The sequence below is a fragment of the Xyrauchen texanus genome, chromosome 46 (genome assembly GCF_025860055.1).
Source record: "Xyrauchen texanus isolate HMW12.3.18 chromosome 46, RBS_HiC_50CHRs, whole genome shotgun sequence".
NCBI classification, from domain to species: Eukaryota; Metazoa; Chordata; class Actinopteri; order Cypriniformes; family Catostomidae; genus Xyrauchen; species Xyrauchen texanus.
This window is the reverse complement of record NC_068321.1, coordinates 2,443,906-2,465,640: the sequence shown is the minus strand read 5'-3', so window position 1 is coordinate 2,465,640 and position 21,735 is coordinate 2,443,906. Positions and strand designations below refer to the sequence as shown.

At 37.6% G+C, this 21,735-nt stretch overlaps 1 protein-coding gene across 2 annotated transcripts; it reads left to right on the top strand.

Annotated features, from left to right (window-relative positions):
* The first annotated feature begins 1,558 nt into the window (after positions 1-1,558).
* On the top strand, positions 1,559-16,863 carry LOC127637999 (small VCP/p97-interacting protein-like). 2 transcript variants are annotated; one of them, XM_052119358.1, is made up of 5 exons: positions 1,559-1,957; positions 6,027-6,077; positions 8,045-8,079; positions 13,230-13,343; positions 16,157-16,186. In XM_052119358.1, the coding sequence occupies exons 1-4, from the start codon at positions 1,895-1,897 to the stop codon at positions 13,309-13,311; spliced, it is 231 nt and encodes a 76-aa protein (XP_051975318.1). In that variant the 5' UTR covers positions 1,559-1,894; the 3' UTR covers positions 13,312-13,343; positions 16,157-16,186. The 2 variants fall into 2 exon arrangements, with proteins under 2 accessions (XP_051975318.1, XP_051975317.1); XM_052119357.1 differs by lacking the exon at positions 8,045-8,079 and having other exon boundaries at positions 16,157-16,863.
* Positions 16,864-21,735: the final 4,872 nt, after the last annotated feature.

Below are 21,735 nucleotides of genomic sequence, written 5' to 3'. Positions count from 1 at the left end.
TGCTTTCTCTGGTAGGATGATCCAAGCGCTATGAGCGCTATGAGATCCAAGTTACCCCACTTTGTGTGTCATAGCTTTCATATGTGGTTTTTAAGGGTGCTTCGGGTCTGTCAATCAATTAAATTTTTTTATCGAATTAATTATTCAATACATTATGGGCTATTAATCCCATACATAAATATTTGCTGCGAAAGCCCCTCAAGTAAAAATATATAATGATTAAATAATTACAAATATTTACATTTAAATATATATATATATATGTGTGTGTGTGTGTGTGTGTGTGTGTGTGTGTGTGTGTGTGTGTGTGCGTGTATTATAAAAAAATTATAATACAGATAATTAAAATGCATTACAGTATTTTTGTACACAAGTAAATCATTAAAAAAGACAATACAATAATTTGCTTTAGAATACAACATATTGGTTTTTTTACATATTATTGAACATAAAAATATAATTGGCCTACAGTTTACAGCAATACATTTTGCAACTGAATTCATCAGTCTGAGATTTATTATAAGAGCTTGTCTAAGGACGCGTCAATATCACTGGTGTATATATTAAAACAGGGTTGGGGAGTAACAGAATATATGTAATGGGATTACGTATTTAAAATACAAAATATTAGTAACTGTATTCCACTACAATTTAAATCATTGGTAATTAGAATACAATTACATTCAAAAAGTATTTTGATTACTGAAGAGATTACTTTGCATTTTATTGTCATTTATTTCATTTAATGTAGCCTAATCTAACAGAATACATTACAAATGACATTTTACAGCATGTATTGTGTAATCTGTAGTGGAATACATTTCAAAAGTAACCCTCCCAATCCTGTACATATAACTCAGCAAAAAAGAAATGTCCATTTTTCAGCACACTGTATTTTAAAGATAGTTTTGTTACAATTAATGTCATGTAAAGTCCAGTAAACATAAAAAAAAACCTAAAGCAATATTAATTGTGACCACATTTGCCTTTAAAACAGCCCCAATTCCCCTAGGTCACCTGGACACAGTTTTTCTTGGTTGTTGGCACATAGGATGTTCCAAGCTTCGTGGAGAATTCACCACAGTTCTATCTGTGTCAATTTCATGTAAACACTGACACGATGTTCAGTTGGTGGGTCATGGGGGCCATGACATCTGTTGCAGGGCTCTCGGTTCTTCTATTCTAATCTTTTCTATTTATTTGCAATGGGAATGTTTGGGAGTCTAACATTTATATTTTTACTGACACTACATTTTTACTTTTTATTGTAAAAATGTAGTGTTTCCATAGCACTGGTTTTGTATGTTTAAACACCCCTTAAATTAGAATATTTATTTCTTAATTCTGTCCTCAACTAACTCCCAATATCATGTTTTGGCTGTTGAGTAAACAAGTGAACACAATAGAGAGTATTGTTCATAAATGTCAGGACAGGGCATGTAGTCGCGTGTGTTTAATATGTTGTGGTAATCATTTAAGTGTAAATCCGAGTATCATGTGATAATTGTTGTTTTGACTTCCATACCGCAGCGTGGCGCTGTAGAGCTTCGCAGTTCTCGACTAACGGAGCTGCTGTAATACACTCATTCTGACAGCTACTCAATCAACTCCTCTAAATCAAAATCCAGATGCCTGGAGGCGTGAGAAAGAGGTTTGCTGAGGGTTATATTGGTCTGTTAGTGTAGTGAATGTGATTGGTCTGTAGCGGTAGTTGTTTAAATGAGCACAGCAGATCTTTGTTTACATTGGTAGTTCAGTTCCAATAGCTTTCCTAGTGCCGCTATAAAGTCGGTTAGTGCTCATTAAAACAGTCTGGAATCCTCACAAGTGCTTATTTCCCTCGGGTTTGGCTGAAAAGAGTTATATTTGTGCCTTTGCTTCACTGAAAATCAGTATGGGGATGTGTTTGCCCTGTTTGAGTGGAGCTGAAGATGATGTAGTAGTCACTCCAGACCCTGTGAGTATTTAATCACATTTCAAAAGACTTTATCTTACATGAAAGTATATTACTTATTTCACTTAAGTGTTAAAACTCACGACATGACGCGTCCCATCGTTACTATGACATCATAGTAGCTCAAATGAGCTTGTTTATGTGTCATGACGCTTGTGGCAAAAATTATTAATAACACTGTCATTTATATTAGAGTATATAGAAGAAAATGGTTATATAGAACAGACATTTTAAGAATTATTTCCATTAATAATGTCATAGTGGCTGAGGCAGACACTCTCAATAATGATGTCACTCATCATTGGTTGCATTGCGTCATAAACGCAGCGTTTTTACGTCGCTGTGTCAGAAGAACGCAGAAAAAAACGTCTCAAAATCAGCAACTTAAACGTGTCTTCATTTCATGCTGTTGTTACTAGCGTCAAGCAAACTGTGGCTTGTTTTTTGTACAGCTGAAGTTTCGCTTACTGCCCTCTGGTGAAAAATAGCTGGTACTTCAAGCTTGAATTGATCCGATGGAAGGAATATCCCTGATAATCAATGGCGTAGATTTGGCTGGGGGGTTTTGCAACGAGAATCATTTATATGTTTTCATTGATAATGGTATCAGGGGCTGCTTATAATGGTCCAGTGACATGATTAATTGGCTTTATTTTTTAAATGTGCCATTTTTTAAATATAATTAATCACACTGAATTAATGTGAATAAACAACAGCACTAAATACAGTTCATGGTTAGTTCATAATGCATTAACTAATGTTAACATTTACAACTTTTCATTAAAAAAAGTATTAGTTTTAAGTGCACCAAAATTGGCATACAATGCAAAAAATGTTTTAGCATTGTATGCCATTTTCGGTTTTCAGCAGAAAGCGAAAAAAAGACAGGAACTCCTGGTTGAAAATTTGAACAGAAATCCGGTAACAGAAACACTTGCATAGAGAAAATGTTGAACATCCCCAGAAGTGAATTGATTGCTCTCTTATGCCTCCTACACACTACACAACTTTTAAAGATGTCGGATCGTGGTACCGTTCATATTACACAACTGTCTGTCTGGTCATGGAAGTTGTAGCATTTTTCAAATTACACGACAAATCCGCGACAGGAGTGAACACATAACAAAACATTTCACTATTGACGAATCCCAGATGACTCCAAATTACGTTTCACAACAGAGTACACGCGAGAAGTGATATGAGATACAAAAACAAATGCATGATCATACATGATGCATTTCAGAATATGATGTGTATGATTTTAATTACATATTTTATTGTTCCTCCTACTGAAAAATCTATCTATTTGCTTACCTGACTGTCCAAGAGAATTGGCAATTTCTCTCCAACTCTTCTCTTTCTCCACCAACATTAGTACTGTACTGTTGTGGTACAGTTCAGATGAAACATCAAATAGGCACTGGTGCTCCTGCCAATGTTCCACTTATTTTTCCTCCATTTCTTCAGTCCAATGAGACTTTCTTGATACCGCAGACATGCTAGTTGATGTTCTATTGCAGGTACATCAGGACTCCTCCCACTGAAACTTCCAGTGCCCCGTTTCTTGCTCTCTCATTGGCTGTAGGTCAACGCTGCAGTTGTATCCAGTCAAAACACATTTCACATTGCGCGATTTGTAATCACAGACAGGTCCAGATATTTAACATGCTAGAAATCTCGCTGATATCGGCGATGTGTCGCCACTTCTCTCAAATCGCATCTTAGTTCACACATTGCGTACGTCACTCACGGGAGCGAGCGAGCTACGATTTACCTACGATTTCAGGCTTTTGTCAGCGAACTCTGGCATAAAGTCATGTAGTGTAAACTCTGCATTATTTAGTGTATTAATAAAGAGCATTTCCAGTTCTCTGGTATTGTGCATTATGGTCATTACGGTCAAGCTCCAATATGACCAAGGGTGCAGATTTGTCTCGAACATTGTGGGGGAGGATGGGGGTATTGGGGGGTTACAGTGGAATTTACATGTTTCTATTGATCATTGTATAAATATTGTGTGTGTGTGTGTGTGTGTGTGTGTGTGTGTGTGGGGGGTTGTACTTTCTTGTTTTGAATATTGGGGGTTACCTCCACTCCAAAAGGGAGAAATCATGAACAAAAAGAAAAAATCAAGGTTACATTGAGGCACTTCTGGCCAGTTTTTCAAGGCAGAAATGTCACAGCATTGCTGTGATTCGGCCGCAGGCCAAGTCCCATAGGTAATTACAGCAGTGCTGATGTAGGGCCATATCGCACTCTTGCTCGTGTGATATTGCTTGTATACAACAGTTCAATGAACAAGTACATTTTAAAAAATTAGGAAAAACTGAGTATGCTCATAAAAACGCATTTGTGAATAGAACTACTTTCTTATGCGACCAATCAGAATCTGCCGTTGCTGGTTCAAAACAAATGATGCGTCCAATCCTCCATTAGAAATTCTAAATGTTCACTTCAGAAATAGTATCACAGCTTGTGCTGTTTCTAACAATTCATTGGATAAACAAGGATAGATGGATGGATGTGTGTGTGTGTGTGTGTGTGTGTGTGTGTGTGTGTGTGTGTGTGTGTGTGTGTGTGTGTGTGTGTGTGTGTGTGTGTGTGTGTGTGTGTGTGTGTGTGTGTGTGTGTGTGTGTGTGTGTGTGTGTGTGTGTGTGTGTGTGTGTGTGTGTGTGTTTGTGAGTGAGTGAGTTAGTGTGAGAGAGAGAGTGAGTGATGGAGCAGGTGCGATCACCTGTTGCCACACCCAATCAGAGATGCTGTCAGTTTTCTGAAGGTCAGCTTTCTCAGTGGAGAAAAGCTCAGTTTTTTTTTTTTTTTTATTATTATTATAAAAGAAAAACATTCATTCTGTTAAAACTTGTGTAATATTCAAGCTTAATTTGCTTAAATTGTTGTTTTTATGGTTTGTGTAGGGTTTACGATGTTATGTCGTACGATTGCAACGAAGTTGTAAAATTGGATTTAACTTTACACAGAAAAGTGGCTATATTTTTAAAATAGTGAGTATTTTAATGTTTACGAATTGGTCCCATTCACTTCCATTGTAAGTGCCTCACTGCAACCCAGTTGTAAGTCTAAATACATTTTTGTGGTAATCAGCACTTTGCCACAAATACTGTTGATTGAGCATAATTTGTATTGAACCTGAAATATTCCTTTAAAAAATGTCAAAAAACAAAAACAAGGTTGTATGAGAACATAATGGCAGTTCGTCAATACCAGGAACAATGTCCTGTAAAATTGAATGTATAGAATATTTTTCTAGAATATAATGTTTTAAGAATTCTTTAAATCTATAGTTGGCACTATGACACTTCCATTAATTATGTTTCTTTTGTGTATGATGTCATAATGTGATAGGTGGTCAGGACAATTGTATTCCCAGTGCTTTGGTATATACTGCATGTTCAGTCAAAAAGTAAGAGATGATAAATTCACTCGAAGCGAGTCTCTAAAGCCCCCTTAATCATAGTAAAATCACCGTAACACAAGGCTTTGTGTTGCGTATTGGTTTCATGAAACAGCAGCAAAAGCAATATGATAAAAAATACCAACCTACGTTTAATATTGCTAATAATCACAGTAAAGACTTCTGCCAACTATGTCCTGTAAGATATAGATTTGTTTTATATAATCATATAATTTTTTAAAGAGTAGAATGATGCCATTATTAGTCACTCTGGGCAATTGTATTTAAAAATGTGGTATTTTAGTTTCTTTAACACTAGTGTAGTTTCTTGTATATGATCACATTTTCAACATGCACCATGCTTTTTCTTCTATATTTGGTCAAAAAGTAAGAGATTATAATCCCCATGTCTGACTATGCATACTTCCCTACTATAATATAGTATGCGGAATCCATTCATACTGCTCGTCTGCATACCTAAAGAACGTACTGTTTTGCCAGCTGAAAAAGTGCATCCTTCATCAAATACAGTTCATACATGAATTTAGATGAAACTAATGTCACAATAATGTCAACACTGATTATCTACTAAAAGAATGATGAATCTGTATGATCCAGCAGTGAATACATTTGCTGACATTTCTTTGTTGGTTTAACAGGAGATGAGGAGAAGACAGTTGGCTGAAGCTGCAGAGAAGAGACAGAAAGAGGTAATGCTTTCAACACTGATGTCACTTTATGGAGCAAGTAAAGCTGAGTTTCATTAGCCCAGAAGCTTCTTAGCCCAGAAACACACTCTTATATGAGTACTAAAAAGGCAGATGTGAATGTTTGGCCAACGCATTGCAAGCATAACATAATATGCATTCTTGGCAGGGCCGTAACCTCAATATACTTTGAGGGGACAAGTCCCCTCCAATAATCAGATATGGCCAGATTGCCCCCCCTCCCAATAATTTATATACTTGTTGCTGTTCTGCTGCAGTCCATTAGGCATCGGCATCTAAGTTACATTTTTACCACGCTCCGTATTCTAATGCAGCTCGTCAATGTCATATGAGATAGCCAATCAAATCGATGAAGGCGGGACTTAAATTTAAGAAGCTGAGCAGGAACCTCGTGGAGCGCTGTGCATCAGCAAGCAGTTCAGGTTAAGAGTGTTTGAGTCTTGTGAGATGTAAATATATATATTTCACTATACATGAAATATTTGACCACTGTTTTATGTTTAAAATGTACCGACCGACATTCATTTCCAAGGGTGCAAACTATTCACCATTTGGCGAAATTCGACAATTTGTATTGAAAATATGTCACGTACAGTACGTTATTCGGATGTCATTCATAACTGTGAATGTGAAAACATTAAGATAAAGCATGAATGTGTATATTGTAAAGGAATTTAATAAATGTGGTGATCTGGCAGGTTTTTAAAGAAGCTTTTTACTAAATTCTCTTGACATTGTCTAAGAAAATTATCTATAAAAAACACAAAGTAAAGCATTATCACCCAGATCAGAACTAGAACACGAGACCTGTGACTTTTGGCTTCTATTGTGCTTTTAGGTTTTGGCAAGGACAAAGTATATTTTTTTTTTAGTGCAAACATTATTTGGTAATCATTAACAATCTATTTAATTTTGTACAGCATCTCCTAAGAGTCTTCTTTTATAAGATCCTTTTATTTTGAGTACGTCCTTGTCAGGTCTGCCACTAGTTAAAGGAGTTCACCTAAAAATGGAACATATACTTTTACCCTTATGTTGTTCAAAACCTATATGCTGTTACTTTTTCTTGGAACATAAAAATAGATATTTTAAGCAGCTTTATTCCATATAGTGGAATTTATAGTGAGCAGGAGCTGTCAAGCTTCATACTATAAATCATTATTAAAGGTTCAGTATAAAGACATCATAACAGTAATCCATATGACAAGTGCACTATATTCCAAGCTTTCTGGGGCCATAGAAAAGCTTAGTGTTGTTTGGATTACTGTTATGGTATTTTAATAATTATTTTTCCCCCTCTTTGGACCTTGACATTAGTGGTTAATATGAACTGTTTTTGTATGGGGGGTAATTTTACAGATACATCAGTGATGAAAAGAAATTCTAATTATATCTGTCTTTTCTTTGATACACCACACAGAACGATTACTGAAACAGGCATATTACTAGCAATGCAGAAAAAATCTTCTAAAAACAAAAATTATCACATTTTGGTTGCATTTAAAAAACTTAAATGCATTTAAAGTCTTTATTCAGAAACAATTATTTGACTTTACAATTTTAAAGGACAAGGGACCATTATATTTGTGACCTCAACACCCATGACCCCCCACATCCAAAATGGTTTGGTTCTCCCTAATGTTCAAGACATGGTTACAGCCTTATTTCTTGGTGGTCACATACTCAAGCAGGTGATAGAGGTTCCTTTAAAAGTCAGATATGTTATCAGTCAGATAGTTAGATATAACTTTATGTCTTTTTAGTTCTGTAAAATTCTGAGCGTCAATAAACTATTAAGAGGAGAGAAGAATGCAAGAAATGCTCTCATTTAGCGTTTTTTACTCTGATATTGGGATGCTATTTAAACATGTAGTTGCTTTGTACCAAATGTAAATGCCATGGTATAGTGTCCCCACATGTGATTGCTGGGCATTTTTACTGTCTCTTAGAAGTTTATGGCAAATCGTAGAGCTAAAGCAGCACGGTAAGTAAACATCCACATTCTGCTGTCTACACACTTCTGGAAGCTTTCTACTGCTGCATCACCATGACAACCATCTTCTGTCATGTCTTTATGGCTAAAATAGTTGTATTTCCCACTGCTGCAGTGACGTCTTAATGCTTATGGCAATACACTTGTTTCTGCTAAGGTTGTATGTGAATGTATAACTTCCACACTTCCACAAAAGTTTAGGATTTGGTTACGGGTAGGGCTGCAACAACTAATCGATAATTATCAATAATGGAAATCATCGATTAGTTGGATATTTGCGGTAAGCACAGTGAAGCCCGTCAGTGACGTCACTTCACAGACCAGTAAAAAAAAATGTGTTTCATTATGAATCTCATGAAGAACAACGGAGACAAGTTGAAGTGGGGAAAAAACAGGACCCAAGTTGTCCAGTACATGAGAGCACATTATAAACACTTCAAAGAAGATCATAATAAGCGAGCAGTTTCATGTGGAACGGTTGCTGCGAGTGCTTGTGCTGTTTGGTGCATGAGAGATGTTTCTCTCCAGCACATCGTTTACATTTTACTGCTATTTTCTATGTTTTATAATGTGAACATTTTCTGAATTCAAATCAGCCGTGTATTTGTTTTTACCACAAGCAAGTCTCTGTTAAACTCTTATGAGCAAGCGAGCACACACATCTGTGTCAATCAAACCAATCACAATGGAGAAATGCGCAATCATTTACATCATACCATGGTTTCAGTTTCAATGTAATCAATTGCGCAGCTTTCATGGATATCAGACTGAAGTCTCAGCAGTCAAGGTGTGCCGGTTTTTAAAGTGTTTTCTCCTGCTCATGTAAGTGCATGTAATACAGTGAGCCTGTGTTACCTTTGAAGCAAACGGTGTGCCACTATCAATTTTAATGACCAATGGGATACCAATCCTCTGTATTATTTGTTTAGCTAACATTTTAACCATGGTCTTAGCATTTTCCCTCACACAAGGGATGGTTTCCGTCCACTTGGAGAAGTGGTTCACAGTGACTAATAATAGTTTCGACACGGTGGCATGTGGGTTAAATAAATTTGCAGATCTTGGAATGGTAGTTCTGGATGCGGTAATGAGTCCTGTTTTATAGGCTTATGTCTGTTATTCTGTTCACATGAATCCAGGATCAAATTTACCGTGTTCTGCACCACATTTATGCAATAAGTTTGATTAATCGACTGGATTACCTTTTCTTTTGACACATGAGGAATACCATAATAATGTCGGCAAAGTAATACTATGGCTGTTTTTGGTAATGCTAGGTGCCCTTGTTTGTCTCCTAACAAATTGTTTTGATCTGGTTTTACTTCATTAGAGGCCAAATGCTGGAGATCAGATTCAGATGGATTAGCCTGCGACAAGTTGATGGACTGCATCATCAAAACAGTTTCTTCAGCTTGATTTATATCAAGGCTTACCTCAACTTCCTTCGCTGCCAATTTCGCAACCACATTGGCTAATCTGTTTCCCCTTGTCTCCTCAGTCATGTGTCCTGCGACTTTTATTAGAGCCAGTTTAGCAGGCAACTGTGCTGCTCTCAGAAGCTCTGCTAATAGGTTATGATGGGATATCAGTTTGCCCTCAGCTGTCATAAAATCTCTTTATTCCCACATATGAGCAAAATCGTGCACCACCCCATATAATTGTATTTTGAGTCTTTGGCCAGTTGGCATGCTCTAATCAATGCAAACAGCTCGGCTGCTTGTGCGGATTTGTATTGAAGCAAATATGCTTTGATAATACAATTTGGAAGTTTAGTTACGGCATAACCACACCAGTATACAGCATCGTTCAGTTTTGAACATGACCCATCTATATACCACTGATCAGATGAGGAAACGTTCGGCCTGCAAGAAGTGGATGCATGCAGACGATCCAAGCAATCATGTGAGTCATCAGAAAAATGGCCATTGGTTAACAACTGATGCAATGACAAAGTTAGACCATGCACAACAGAGGTTGGTTTAATAGTCAGATTAGCAGTAGCCAACAAAATAGCCTCATACCCTGATCAGCGTTGTGCTGTCATGTGTTGTGTAGTAATATTATGCATAATTGCTCCTACCTGATGTGAGGTGTGCACAATCAGGGGGTTTGAAAGAACAATGCGTTCTTCATCAAGTACCACCAATGCAGCAGCAGCAACCGCCTGCAGACCTGCAGGGAGGCCTTTGGCAACAGCATCTAATGTCTTTGACAAGTATGCTACTGGTCTATATGTTGCACCATGGGACTGGGCGAGGATAGCTGATGCTGTGCCTCCAGTCTTATGCATGCACTGATGGAAAGGTTCACCATAGTTTGGAAGACCTAGAGCTGGTGGGGAGCTTGAAAGTGCTTGAAAGCATGCCCATTTCAGCAGACCATTTTATGGGCTCTTCAGCCCCTGAGATTGTGACCTCTCTCAATATCTTGTCATACAATGAGCAGTTCGGGACCCAGTCTCGACAATAATTAACCATGCCCAGAAAATTTAGCATTTGGGTCTTTGTTGTAAGATTTGTCTTTGACTCTATCTGTGGAGAGATGAACTTTTCCTTTCTGCAGCTCATGACCCAGATAGTCAACCCTCGGTTTCACACATAACGCAGCTTGTCTTTTGATGCCTTGACACCAGCCCGCGCTAGTACATTGCAATCGTGGAGGCAGCAGTGCATGATTCAGCATCCGGGCCAGAAACCAGGATGTCATTGGTGTATTGAAGCAGACAGGTCTGTGGTGGCAGCTTGGTGTCTTTCAAAGTAGTGTGCACTACAGAAGAGAACACAGCCGGCGAGTCTCTAAATCCCTGGGGCATTCTTGTCCACGTGTATTGTCTGCCCTCATATGAGAACACAGATCAACAACAGTAATATAAGTTTGGTCTGCTGGAACAGAATTAATAGTTGTGTACACATCTGCCACCACAGGAGACAATGGTGTCAGTGACCACGTACCATTAGCCATTATGACAGGATTGATTAGTGTGTTACATTTACATTTATGCATTTGGCAGACGCTTTTATCCAAAGCAACTTACAGTGCACTTATTACAGGGACAATCCCCCAGGAGCAACCTGGAGTTAAGTGCCTTGCTCAAGGGCCCAACAGTGGCGTCTTTTTGGTGGTGGGGCTTGAACCCCCGACCTCCTGGTCAGTAACCCTGAGCCTCAACCACTGAGCCACCACTTCCCCTGTGGTGCACTGTGTTATATGGTGAATGGGTTGGTTTCAATATACCTTGTGACAGCAACCGTTGTATTATTGGACCAATGCCTTCTTCCTTTTCTTTTGAGAGTGGGTACTGTTTGCAGTATAATGGTATGTTAGACCGAAGTTTAGCCATGTATGGCCTAACGTCACTTAGGCCAGCCTCATCTTTGTGGGTGGCCCATAATGCTGGTTTAACATAGCTCAACATCTGTGAAGTATTCTGATGTTAAACAGGAACTACTCTGAGCACTTCAACACAAGTTCCTGGGCACAAACATTAAAATACTTAAATGTATGTAATCAGTGACCGTGTACAAGTATATGTATAATATAGCATAATTATGTATTTTTCAGCTGGGCAGAATTATTCATATTTCCATTCTCGTTTCACTATTGCCCTCTGCTGGGCTGATTTTGTTGTCCCACTCCATGTCATACGGATAATTTTACTCTTTAATGATGAGCATTTTTTGTTACGTTTTCAAGTAAAGGAACTGTTTCACATATGTCATGAAAGTATTAATAACAATACATTCAAACTTGGCTTTTTATGATTCAGGATTGTTCAAAGTTTTGTGAGAGTATAGAATTGTGAATTCAGTAAACAGTAAATCAAACCAAATCCTTACGCCCTTTATCATTTCATTTTTTTTTATTTTTATCATATTTTAATAAAATGCAGGAAATAAAATGTCATTTTTATCTGATTAATCATACAAATAATAGAAGATTAATCGATTATCAAAAGAATCGGTAGTTGCAGCCCTAGTTACATTCTCTGTATACCTTTGCTGGCAGTTTGGAGCTCCCGCCACTTTTTGGAGCTTAACCTGCAGCGATATTCTTCTAATTTACTCACCTTCATGTCCAGTTCATGTTCAGTTCAAACCCGTACAACTTTCTTTCCCCGTGGAACTCAAAAAGAGATGTCTTTTTGTAAGCGATTTATTTTCTACAAAGGTATGGACACACCTCCATTGCTCAAAATTTTGCAGTGCCACAGAGCTCAACTTGCATATTTTTTCATTAAATGTGACCCAAATCATTGTCAAAGATTATTTATTCTAGCTATCGCTGGATGATATATTACATATATGTATCTTTCATATAGCCAACACAAAGTATTTACAATTACAAGTATGTGATTTTGTGGTTTGACAGCTTAAATGAAAGACCTATTCAAGGATGCATACAGAATGAAGCCATTTGTCATTCAGTTTGCACAAGTACACCAGTTTCATACACTAAAGTGTGAACTCATCAACGTCACTTCGTTCTCTAAGAAGTACAAAAACCTTCCTAACTGTGCCGCTTCAGCTCGTCGTGTGTGTGGGAGTGATGCCATTCCTGACTGTGACCGGCAACATTAAATGTTATATCACCCTCTTGTGGTCTCCCAATGCTATTACGCCAGACTGTTAGACAGATGGACAACTGAGTGAATTGGAAAGCATGCAAATTAGGCTTCTAATTTAAATGTCGGCTAATTTTAATATATTGATGCCTCAAAAATATATCGATAGAATAACGTGCCGATCAGTAATCAATATATCAAAATTTTATGATATACTTAAATATTAACGTTAACACAGACTAGGTGACTAGTCGTTCAAATAACCGGCCGACTAGTCTTTATAAAAATTGGTAGTAGCAGACATTATAGATGCGATTTGAGTTTCAGTCTTTACCCTTTTCTCACATTTGCAGCATGTCTAAGGTGCACCACTATTTGGCATGCGAGCACTAAATAACATTCATGGCAACAATTCACAACAAGTACTATGATAACAAAATTCTTTGAAATAAAGATATAATAATTCCTTGCCATCAAATAGAAGAATATTGTTCTGACATTTGATGTGTTTGTAGAACAAGCATTGTGAGATCGAGTACAGTGTGGTGCTGTAGTTGTATTTGATCTTCTCTGTGTGTAGACGACCTACAGAGGCATCAAAAACCCAGAAGCCGTGGAAGGAAAAAAGAAAAAACAGGAAGAGATGGAGAAACAGACCGTGAACCCTGCACCTGCTGGAGGAGGAGGGCTGAAGGTACAACCAAAAACTAGTGGCACTTTCCATTTAATACAAACTGATGTCCCAATACTTTATTTTAAAGGAAAGTTGCAGGTTCAATACAAAATAAGTTCAGTTGACAGCATTTGTGGCATAATGTTAATTATCATCAAAAACATTATACAAATTTTGACTCATCCCTCCTTTATTTAAAAAGCAAATACTGTTGCTACAGTGATACACTTACAATGAAAGTGCATATGGCCAGTCCATAAATGTTAAAATAGACTGTGTTTCATAAGTATAGCCACAAAACATAAACATATGTTTTAACATTATTTTAGTGTGACAAAATCAGGGATTTACTAGCATTACAGTGTTTACCAGATTACAGGGTTTACTGTTTCATTATTGGACAGAACTTTACACGGATAAGGTTAGTAAGCAATTTTATCACATACACCCACCTAAAGGATTATTAGGAACACCATACTAATACTGTGTTTGACCCCCTTTCGCCTTCAGAACTGCCTTAATTCTATGTGGCATTGATTCAACAAGGTGCTGAAAGCATTCTTTAGAAATGTTGGCCCATATTGATAGGATAGCATCTTGCAGTTGATGGAGATTTGTGGGATGCACATCCAGGGCACGAAGCTCCCGTTCCACCGCATCCCAAAGATACTCTATTGGGTTGAGATCTGGTGACTGTGGGGGCCGTTTTAGTACATTGAACTCATTGTCATGTTCAAGAAACCAATTTGAAATGATTCGAGCTTTGTGACATGGTGCATTATCCTGCTGGAAGTAGCCATCAGAGGATGGGTACATGGTGGCCATAAAGGGATGGACATGGTCAGAAACAATGCTCAGGTAGGCCGTGGCATTTAAACGATGCCCAATTGGCACTAAGGGGCCTAAAGTGTGCCAAGAAAACATCCCCCACACCATTACAAAACCACCACCAGCCTGCACAGTGGTAACAAGGCATGATGGATCCATGTTCTCATTCTGTTTACGCCAAATTCTGACTCTACCATCTGAATGTCTCAACAGAAATCGAGACTCATCAGACCAGGCAACATTTTTCTAGTCTTCAACTGTCCAATTTTGGTGAGCTCTTGCAAATTGTAGCCTCTTTTTCCTATTTGTAGTGGAGATGAGTGGTACCCGGTGGGGTCTTCTGCTGTTGTAGCCCATCCGCCTCAAGGTTGTGCCTGTTGTGGCTTCACAAATGCTTTGCTGCATACCTCGGTTGTAACAAGTGGTTATTTCAGGCAAAGTTGCTCTTCTATCAGCTTGAATCAGTCGGCCCATTCTCCTCTGACCTCTAGCATCAACAAGGCATTTTCTCCCACAGGACTGCCGCATACTGGATGTTTTTCCCTTTTCACACCATTCTTTGTAAACCCTAGAAATGGTTGTGCGTGAAAATCCCAGTAACTGAGCAGATTGTGAAATACTCAGACCGGCCCGTCTGGCACCAACAACCATGCCACGCTCAAAATTGCTTAAATCACCTTTCTTTCCCATTCTGACATTCAGTTTGGAGTTCAGGAGATTGTCTTGACCAGGACCACACCCCTAAATGCATTGAAGCAACTGCCATGTGATTGGTTGATTAGATCATTGCATTAATGAGAAATTGAACAGGTGTTCCTACTAATCCTTTAGGTGAGTGTATATTGTGGCTATACTTTTGAAATGGTGTGTATTTTAACATTTACAGACTGGCCCCAGTAACTTCAATTGTAAGTGCCTCACTGTAAATGCGACTTTTGACATAGCCTCACTTTACTGTTGCTGCTGAAGCAGTGGAGTCCACTGCATGAAACTTGACTTAAAACTTGACACAATTGTTCCTTGTGTGACTCGGTGGAACTCTGCTGTTTTAAAATATTTTGCTTTTTTAGAATATTCTTGCTGTTTAAAAGATAATATCTTGCTCCTCAGCTTTGGAATAGGTGATGGATGGATTATATCATTAATTTAATGTTTAATGTGCTTTTTAAAAATGTCATAAATTAGCTCTTTTTGTGAGGCTCTTTATTTGTTAGTAATAAAGAATGCCTCTTTGTACTGTTATTTTAAAATTATTATCCTACTCAAATGCATGTGACATCAAATAAAATAAAATTAGGTTGAAAGTAATCCAAAAGTAATCAGATTGGATTACCCCAAAGTATAATCTATGAGATTACTATACTGCTTGCATTTTTTGTCATGTAATTTGTAATCAGTTCCTGTAGAGAGACTTCACAAGTAATCCACCCAGCACTGGTGGTGTTTTGTTCCTAAACGAATCGGTGTTTTTGAACGAATCATTCTCGTTTACTTCCGTTGTTGCAGGAGATAACAACTTAACAAATCCCTCAATGATTGAATGACTCACATATTTGTCGCCACCTACTGGCATAAATATGCTATCTCCAGAAATCGCCACTGAAAGAATCGGCAAACAAAATCAAAATGAATGATGAATTAAAATCCCCACCACTATTTTGAAAGCCATGGAAATTGTATTATTAAAAAAATTATGAAATCGCAGAAATGTTTTTACTTTTTGTAGCAGGGGCTGAAAAGTGACAATCTTCATATAAAACTAATGAAATAAAATTTTTGTTTACCTCCTGAGGTTGACGAAAAACATTTCTAAAAGTGAAGCACATGCATTCACCTAATATTTTGTTTAAAAAGTAAAAAGTAAAGGATTTTTAAGAGGGTTTTAAACCCTATCTTGTACTTTATACATGGAAAGTGTTTAGTGTTTATTTTTTTATCTTATGACTAGACTAATACATATTATTTTAGAATTGCTTTAAGTCCAGCCTTATTTTCTCTCTCTCCAGTGGCAGGTTGGCTAACAGACTGCAGGAAGGCTTCATCGGGGGCGACCATCTGCAGTATTTCCCACTGACTTCAGAGATTTTTCAAACTTTTTCTTTTTCTTATTTTGAAGTATATAACAGGGGAGTGTGTGTAGAGACTAGAATTATTATCAAGCTCCTGCACAAAGCTCCTTCAGGCTGTCTGAGAGGATTCAGACCACACCTTTAAAATGCCAAGATGTGCTAGCCAGTAGAATTGTGATTTAACAATGAATGTTTTACGCAAACTATTTACAATATAATTTATGTTCATCAATCGTTTCACACACACTGCTTTTATACCAAGGTGCTCTCTATTTCTGACATTGATTTGTTAAAGAATCCGTTGAATTTGAGATCTCATTGATATTTTAATACACATTTATATAACAGAAAAGCATGTTTTGTAATGGCTTTAAGAATCATTAAGTGCATATTCAGCCACTTATATTTATCAAGTCATGTGTTTTGGTTGTAGGTTTATAGTGCATTTTGCGATTATTCAGGACTGTACAGCATGTGTTTGATAATTTTGATAAATGTTTGATATTTAAGAGTGAAGTTAAAATTGTGAATGAAGGATATTTGAGTTAGCACTTTCACTGCCCCTTGATTGTATTTGTATACAGCAGTGGCATGGACATGGGTGTGCCAGGGTGTGCAAATGCCACACAAAAGCGTAAGCTTGCACACCCATATATATAAAATGATTATATATATATATATATATATATATATATATATATTATTTCATGTATGTATACATACATTTTTAAATGCTTAATAATAGTATGTAGGGGTATAAAATGCATCAATATAATGCTGAAACTTCGATATATCGGTTACAGATTTTAATAATCCATTTGAATGACTATAATAACACCCAATGCATTACAGAGGCCGTCTCAAATTACACGCACACTCTCACAACTGATGCGGAGCACCTGACGGGAAACAAGCGTGCACTTAAAATAAATAAAGTTTATGCTATACTGAGTTTGGATTTCTGCCTCATTCAGAATTGCGCACTTTCACATATGCAAAATAAGTTAATTGTTGTTCTTTTCTTCCCCAATTATGATATATTATGCATATTGTGGAATATTTGGAAAATACACTTGAAAGAAATTTACTCCTGAATTTATGTGCTGAAGGATCTACTGTAGGATATTGATGCAGTGGTTGTTAACGTTCCCTTTATTGTGCTTTAGTTAGGGCCCTATGATTTCCGCGTTGTGGAAAACACAGACGGAATCACTGTAAAATGCAGAAAGTCATGGAAATTTGCATATTTGGGATGAAATTAATATATAAATGCACAATTAATCAAATTAAAATTGTGATATATCCTAGTGTAATGATTAAACCACAAGTAGCTGAGACACTCACAGCTCTCCTGCTATTAAATCTAACATCACAACAACAGCATATATGGGTTCTGTGAATCATAGCCAAATTTATGTTACTTATTGAGAAGAAAAAGAACTACTTCTGCAGCCGTCTTCAAGCCTCTCCAGGTCTGTCTCTCCACAGCTGAAAATCCTCACCAATGTTGGCGCGGCTCCTAGCCCTCGACTTATCATAATCCTTCTTTTGTTTTTATATTCGACCGACCTTTTCTGTTGGTCTGTTTCTCAGCCATTTGTCCTCCTTGGAGTTTAGAAAGTTTGTATCAGCCAGATTTGCCGTTGCTCTTCTAATTAATTTCCCTTTTGCTCTGCCCCCACCACCCTTCCTGTGCACGTGCAAGAACCACCCCCTGTTGCTGATTGGCTGGAGTAGTGTTGTGTGGATCGGTGTATTGGATTAGAATTACTGAGTGCACTTTTAAAGAAGCAATATGTAATATATTTACTGTACTAAAGCATACAATTATCGTAATACTGTATGTTATCTGAGATTTAGGAAACATGCTAAGTTGAAATACTGGTTGAAAAACAGTGCAACAGCCAGTATATTCTATTTTTTAAATGTCCATTCTGGGCCTGAATTTCTGTTTGTGTTTAGGCCTGTGGGATCCCGCCCATTTCCCAATAGTATTTCGACACCCCGGGTGTCCAGATTAGTTGCAAGCAAACACAGTGCGCTGCAGCCATGGAAGCCAGCATTACATCTAGATAACATTGAAAGAGTTATAAAAAATCCACATGAGCTTGTTTATAATTTGCAAACAATAAAAACATTGCAAACGTATACATTAGCTGATCAACTTACAGTGTAAGGCTTGTCACTTGCCATTGTCAGTTTGCTCATTCCTGTTGCTTGTCCTCAACCTGGCAAACTGCGTGAGCTTCAAGTCTGGGGAGGAGGCGGCGGGAAACTCTCTCCAGTACATTGAATTTGGGCTGCAGTACCCATTTTAAATGCTTGATGTCAATGTTACATATTGCTCCTTTAACAGAAAGTGAATGTGAGAAGGCACTGCTTATACACATATAACCGCATGATTAACATAACGTGCACTCACGTGTGTGTGTGTGTGTGTGTGTGTGTGTGTGTTAATGACAAAGATCAGAGCACTTTATTCGATGTGGTGCGCAGCACATAGACTATATACACTCACCTAAAGGATTATTAGGAACACCTGTTCAATTTCTCATTAATGCAATGATCTAATCAACCAATCACATGGCAGTTGCTTCAATGCATTTAGGGGTGTGGTCCTGGTCAAGACAATCTCCTGAACTCCAAACTGAATGTCAGAATGGGAAAGAAAGGTGATTTAAGCAATTTTGAGCGTGGCATGGTTGTTGGTGCCAGACGGGCTGGTCTGAGTATTTCACAATCTGCTCAGTTACTGGGATTTTCACGCACAACCATTTCTAGGGTTTACAAAGAATGGTGTGAAAAGGAAAAACATCCAGTATGCGGCAGTCCTGTGGGCTGAAAATGCCTTGTTGATGCTAGAGGTCAGAGGAGAATGGGCCGACTGATTCAAGCTGATAGAAGAGCAACTTTGCCTGAAATAACCACTCGTTACAACCGAGGTATGCAGCAAAGCATTTGTGAAGCCACAACACGCACAACCTTGAGGCGGATGGGCTACTGACAGCAGAAGACCCCACCGGGTACCACTCATCTCCACTACAAATAGGAAAAAGAGGCTACAATTTGCAAGAGCTCACCAAAATTGGACAGTTGAAGACTGGAAAAATGTTGCCTGGTCTGATGAGTCTCGATTTCTGTTGAGACATTCAGATGGTAGAGTCAGAATTTGGCGTAAACAGAATGAGAACATGGATCCATCATGCCTTGTTACCACTGTGCAGGCTGGTGGTGGTGGTGTAATGGTGTGGGGGATGTTTTCTTGGCACACTTTAGGCCCCTTAGTGCCAATTGGGCATCGTTTAAATGCCACGGCCTACCTGAGCATTGTTTCTGATCATGTCCATCCCTTTATGGCCACCATGTACCCATCCTCTGATGGCTACTTCCAGCAGGATAATGCACCATGTCACAAAGCTCGAATCATTTCAAATTGGTTTCTTGAACATGACAATGAGTTCACTGTACTAAAATGGCCCCCACAGTCACCAGATCTCAACCCAATACAGCATCTTTGGGATGTGGTGGAACGGAAGCTTCGTTCCCTGGATGTGCATCCCACAAATCTCCAACAACTGCAAGATGCTATCCTATCAATATGGGCCAACATTTCTAAAGAACGCTTTCAGCACCTTGTTGAATCAATGCCACGTAGAATTAAGGCAGTTCTGAAGGCAAAAGGGGGTCAAACACAGTATTAGTATGGTGTTCCTAATAATCCTTTAGGTGAGTGTATATATTTATAAAATTAAATCATAGCCTTTTGCAGCGTAATAAGCACATTAGCCCATTTAGTGAACCGCTTTCTGGAGGTGAGAAGTGAAGCCATAAAAAACAACCAGTTTGCCATCAAAATGCCTAAATAAAAGCTCAATTTAACAAGACTTATCAATTTAAAAAATGCCAAATAAATATCTTAGTTCTGTATAGTAAATGGTAATATTCAATGTAGTTTTAGTAGTAGTTGTAATAATAATGATGATACTATAGATCAATAATAATTACATTATATTTAAGCAATATCTTAAGAGTTTGATCACTGTTTTCATTAATACTGTAATGCTCTACTGTGCAGCTCTGTATTTGTCCATAATACAAATAAATTTAATTAAAAACAAATCTAGTTTTGGATTGTGCAGTGAAGATCAGTATAGATGCTCTTCATTTAATAAAACAAATAAAGCAATGGTATGTTAAAAAGTATTTGTTTCATTTTATTAAAATTCTATCAATTTGATTAGACAGTTTTTTTTAATGATGAAATGTAATTAAACTTTAAACCCCGTAACTCCGATAACTAGGAATTTGGAGAAAAATAAAACGGATTTTATAGGGCCCTATTTAGTTCTTGCACACCCAGGGTGTCGTTTCTGGCTATGCCGACAAGTTGAATGTATTACTTTATGCTAGACGTTATAGCAGTCATTCATTGGGGTTTTGCTGTCTTAAGCTATGAACATTTTAACTTTTCAAATGTAAATTCTCAACCTTCATGTCACTGGATCATGCAGTGGTGACTAGATCAAACTGACGCTGACTCATGGGATATAACTTGCCATTTATGCAGCGGTGAGCTAGATAGAGTAGTTCGTGGTGTGAAATATAAACTGGATCTAGGTACTCTTAATAAGCCTTATATTGCCTTGCATTTCGATTTTTAAACAAAAAGTTATAACACTGCTTACCACTGCCTGCAACCGGTCAATCTCTGACGGTGAAATGGTTCTGCACCAAATGACTTTGATTTCATTCAGAATTGTTTGTTAACATAAAGATATCCCAACCCACACAGAGTATTCTTCCTCAGAATTCTAGCGACCATAATTTATAAAGCTCTACTCATCCATGGCTTATATAAATCCCTTCAAAAATCGGCAGAATTCCCGCCAGAAATAAGAAAAAGTATGCATATTAGGGCTATTGCAATGTCCATTTTTACAATTAGAGGGCAGCAGCACACAATAGGTTCTAGAACCGTCCAAGAAGAGTCATTGCTTTAAGTGGAAAGCCTTTTTCTACTATATGCTGTGAAACTAACTACAACATCTTTACTGATGAAAAGTTTCTGTTCGCCTATTAAAGACTGTAAAGAGTTTTGTGGCTTTTAGTTTTTACCTTGTCTATTTGCTAGCGTATCTATACCTATAGGCTACTTTGAAAAGTTTACAAAACCTTTAGCTATATCTGATATATATTTAAAATGTCTACTCTGTCTTTTCTGAGGAAAAGAGTTACTGTTCACAGTGATAGCACACGTACATCTCTGAGATGTCTATTTTAGTTATTTTCATCTATAAAGCATCAGAATCTAATTAATATCTATTAAACATCTTAAAAAGATCACATTTACAAACATTAAAAATCAACAAACGTCTCAAACACATCTGTTGAATGTCTTACTGACATCTGAGACATACTTATTGACATACAGTACATCTTATAGGTATATTGCAGACGAGCAAACAATGTAAAAAATACACCTCCCAGATGTAAACACATATGAGACATGAGTGATG